This window comes from Periophthalmus magnuspinnatus, chromosome 8 (assembly GCF_009829125.3).
Source record: "Periophthalmus magnuspinnatus isolate fPerMag1 chromosome 8, fPerMag1.2.pri, whole genome shotgun sequence".
Taxonomy (NCBI): domain Eukaryota; kingdom Metazoa; phylum Chordata; class Actinopteri; order Gobiiformes; family Gobiidae; genus Periophthalmus; species Periophthalmus magnuspinnatus.
The window spans coordinates 16,255,567-16,259,637 of NC_047133.1; the positions used below are offsets into that span (position 1 = coordinate 16,255,567).

General features: G+C 40.7%; 1 protein-coding gene across 1 annotated transcript; it reads right to left on the bottom strand.

The window, feature by feature from the left end:
• Nucleotides 1-563: 563 nt before the first annotated feature.
• On the bottom strand, nt 564-3,607 carry tcap (titin-cap (telethonin)). The gene is made up of 2 exons (XM_033971220.2): nt 3,295-3,607; nt 564-1,847 (listed from the first exon to the last, which is right to left on the bottom strand). The coding sequence occupies exons 1-2, from the start codon at nt 3,441-3,443 to the stop codon at nt 1,457-1,459; spliced, it is 540 nt and encodes a 179-aa protein (XP_033827111.1). The 5' UTR covers nt 3,444-3,607; the 3' UTR covers nt 564-1,456.
• Nucleotides 3,608-4,071: the final 464 nt, after the last annotated feature.

Sequence of the window (4,071 nt, forward strand, 5' to 3'; positions counted from 1 at the left end):
CCTTTACAAAATAAATTGAATTGAATATTTTGATGATGCAAACCTCAGTAACAGAGGTTGTATCCTGAGGCCTGGTTGATCAAATGAGTCAAATGTTGACGTCTTCCTGGATCCTATATGTTCCACTGGGATCAATTAGTCTGACCCAGAGCAGTATTACACAGAGGTGAACTAACACACGCTAACACACGCTAACACACGCTAACACACGCTAACGAGCTAAGGACTGTCCTGCTAATTATAAAGTGCAATACATATAAATCATTTATTTATTTTTTACTAATGAAACTTCATATGGCCATGTGGAGTTATTTAAAGCCTGTTGCAGTTCTGTCTGCAGTTTTATGAAGAGATTTAGAAACATACCAGCCCATGTTATTTAATTTAAACACATCCCTGTAGACGACTGGAACACAGCAGAGGAATAGAAAAAAAATCATGTTGAATCATATCTGTTCATTAGCATGCACTGTGCCAATCAAATAAATAAATAAGTAAGTAAATAAATAATTAAATAAATAAATAAAAAATTAGCAGAATGAAGGCAACAAGAACCCAAAGCAATTTTAAAATTATTTTATTGAAATAAATAAATATAGAACTATCAAAATATAACATGAATCATCACAAGAAAAACATTTACAATCTATTTCAGAACAAATGTGCAAAGGTGAAACGTGTAGAACATCTCTTCCATTCTTACAGGTTTATCTTTCACATACTTGGCAACGTCAGTGGAGCACGCGGAGCACAGTGTCCTCTCAGAGATCACACCGGGACAAGGAGAGGGGGTCGGGGGGGTAGAAGCATGTCGCTGTTCCCAGCTGTCATCACCCCTCCCTCCTCTCCTCCTCTCCCTCTGTATCTGTTTCCACTCACAGTCTTTCCAGTACAAACTCACTCATGTCCATTTAAACACCTGTGTCAGACTTTTCCATTATTTACAAGCCAAACATTCAAAATAATCCTTCACTGTACAAAATAACAGGCTTAAGTTAGATTTAGTGTCTTGCCAAAGGGTACAACAGGCGGGATAATGTGCTCGGTCAGGATACGCAGCACGAGTGGGGTTTTTGGGCTTTATTTCAAGTTACATAACACTGATAAAAACGTTTAACGAAAGATATTAAAACTTCACTGTGTAACTTTCCTGATTGGAGCCAAGCAGCTGGCAGATCAACCGAAAGAAAAGTTACGCGGCGAGGTTTTAATTTAACAAAAACGCCATAATTTCTGCCACCATATTCCAAGCAGTTTGAATATTTACATCGACATACCGTACCGATCACTGTACACCTTAGCATGTTTATTTGTTAGCGCTCAAAACCAGTCCATTTACCAACACTTCCTGGGTTTCAGATGACGTCACAACATTCTAAAGGCCGTTATATTAAATCTGTCGCCCCCTTCTGGCAGTATGACCTCAGCACATTCTACAATCTGAACGCTTCTTCGCTTAACCTCTTTGCGCTTCCTGGGACAGCGATCGACCCAGAGCCTTCGGGACCTTAATGAACTCCACGATGTTGGGTTTGACCGGAGGCAGGTCTTTGGTGATGTCGTCCACTGACCTCTTGGTGGGGCAGACGCCGTTGGGGGCGGGGAACGGCTGCAGGTCCTCCTCGGTGTGGGCAGCGCCGCGGCCGAAGCGGATGCCCAGCTCGCATGGGGTGAAGATGGGGAGGGGGAGCGTGGTTCTTTTGGGCAGAAGTTGGTGCTCTCTGACCCCGGTTTCCACGGTGCCCACTCGGATCACGCCGGACGGGCACGCCTGGAGCAGGGTGCGCGCCTGCCACTGTCTGGACAGCGTTTCTCTGCGGCAGGTGTCGTTCATGTTCATGGTTTGTCTGAAAGACACAAGTGTTTAGGTCAGAAAGAGTAAAGAGCAAAGAGGATTATGGGAAGAAGTCAAAGTGTGTGTAAAGAAGTCGGCGTTTGGCTCCAGTCAAATGAAGCTCATCGAGGCTAGAGCAGTTATAGCGGTCAATTTGGAGCTAAGTTCAATATTTGAAATTCCAACTGTGAGTATCATAGCAACCAAAGAGCCAATCAGGAGTTAGGCTGTTGAAGGTAACGCCCCTTTCCGCCCTCACCACTCGTTTAGATAACTTTACTAATTATTTTTCGACAAAGCAAAGGGTGGCTACTTTGAGAATTTGAATATAAAACCTAAAATTTTGTATTCCATATAACTTACATCATATATTTGATATCTTCTGTTTGTTTATAAAATGTAAAAAGTGATAAAAATAAAGAAAAAAAAACGTTTTGGACGGCTTTATTAAAAATTGGTCCTCATAAATAACTCTTCATAAAATTTAAATGTTAATATCTTAAAGTTAATAAATAAACATAAGAGAAAGATTCAGGAAAAGTTACAGAGCAACGATCAAAATGAGCAAACAATCCAACCATTTTGAATTTCTGATAACATTTCTGTGGTATTTTATGACTTCTTTGGATGGATCGCTGTGATTAATTTTGAATGTTTGTAGATATTTCAATAAACCAATAAATAAAAGATTTTTGGTTTATAGAAAAACATATTAAAACTTGAGAATGGTTGATTTGAAGGTGAAGTGTCTTGGTGTAAACTGCGTCACTCCCGTCGCGCTTGGCTCCGTGTTTATGTGTGTTTTTGCAGACGTCTTACGAATGAAAACAAGCTCCGTGTTTGAAATAGTAACATCACCTAAAATGAATGCGCTGAAATAGTGAGCTGAGGACGCAGGATTTGCACCTACTTAAGTCATACGAGCCGTCAGTTTGAACATTCAGTTTGAACATTACACAAAACAAACACCTCACAGGGTCAGAGGCTGAGACTTTGGAGCTCGAGTTATTTTTTTTCATCAGATCTTCAACAGAATAAACAAGATACTCGGGTTAATACGAACATTTAAGACCAAAATGACGAGTCTGAAATTAGCAGCACAAAAAGAGGAGACTGAGTTTTTACATAGAAAGTGAATTGGAACCAGAGTCAGAATGGATAGAGCTGGAAGTGTGCGCATGATCACTTCCTGTTTGGAACGTGGCGGCTAGGTTAGCTATGTCCATTTATATAAACAGAAAATGGTATAAATAAAAATAAAATAAAAAATAATATTAAAATCCTCAAAGTAGCCTGCCTTTGCTTTGTCAGAAAATATTTAGTAGAGTTATTTAACTTTTTTTTCTTCACTAATAATTCTATCTATCCGTCTCTTGCTTCTTTTCTGTTCTGAGTCCAAACTTTCCGGTATTGTGTCTATCTTTCTTTCTCTCTCTCCTCCCCCTTCCCTCTGTTCTTACCTGTCCTGTGGCTGTGTTTTGAAGTAGATGCTCTGCCAGTCGGCGCTGTAGCTCTCCTTTAAAGCCTTGTTCTCCTCCCGGACGCTACAGGTCAGCTCCGCTCCCACCACGGCTCCATCGCGTTTCTGCAGGACGGTACACACTGACATCCTCGTTAGCTCGCACCTGTCTCAAAACTTTCAAAAAATAAAACTAGTGTGTGGTTCTGAAGCTGTGGATGCCTCGGGCTCTTCTTCTTCTTCTGCTGTCTGTCTGTGGAGCTGGTCTGAAGCTGTTTGGCTCTAGATGCTTCGGCCTATTCTTCTCTTCTTCTGTCTGAGGAGCGCTCGTTCTGCTTTTGTAGACGTCCCCGTTCTATTTTTGACCCATGTTCTCACTCTGCCATCACTGAGTCCGGACATAGGACACTCATGCTCTGCTTGTGTCACTGCTGGGAGATACGCAGAGGTGTAAATCGGCCAAGAAATGTACTCGAGTAAGAGTAACGTTACTTCAAAATAACATTACTCGAGTACAAGTACAAAGCCATGTCAACGTTGACGCTATAGCTGTTGTTTTTACCCTAATTTAAACTACTTCACGCTTTGTACATGGAAGAAAAGAACAGTAAATAATCCACAAAATATGGTAATTTTACAACAAAAATTGGAACAAAATAACTGAAAGTGGCCAAGAAATGTACTCGAGTAAGAGTAACATTACTTCAAAGTAATATTACTCGAGTACTGTGTCTCTTATTAATGTTCTTCTCAGTGTTGATGCTACAGCTGTTGTTTT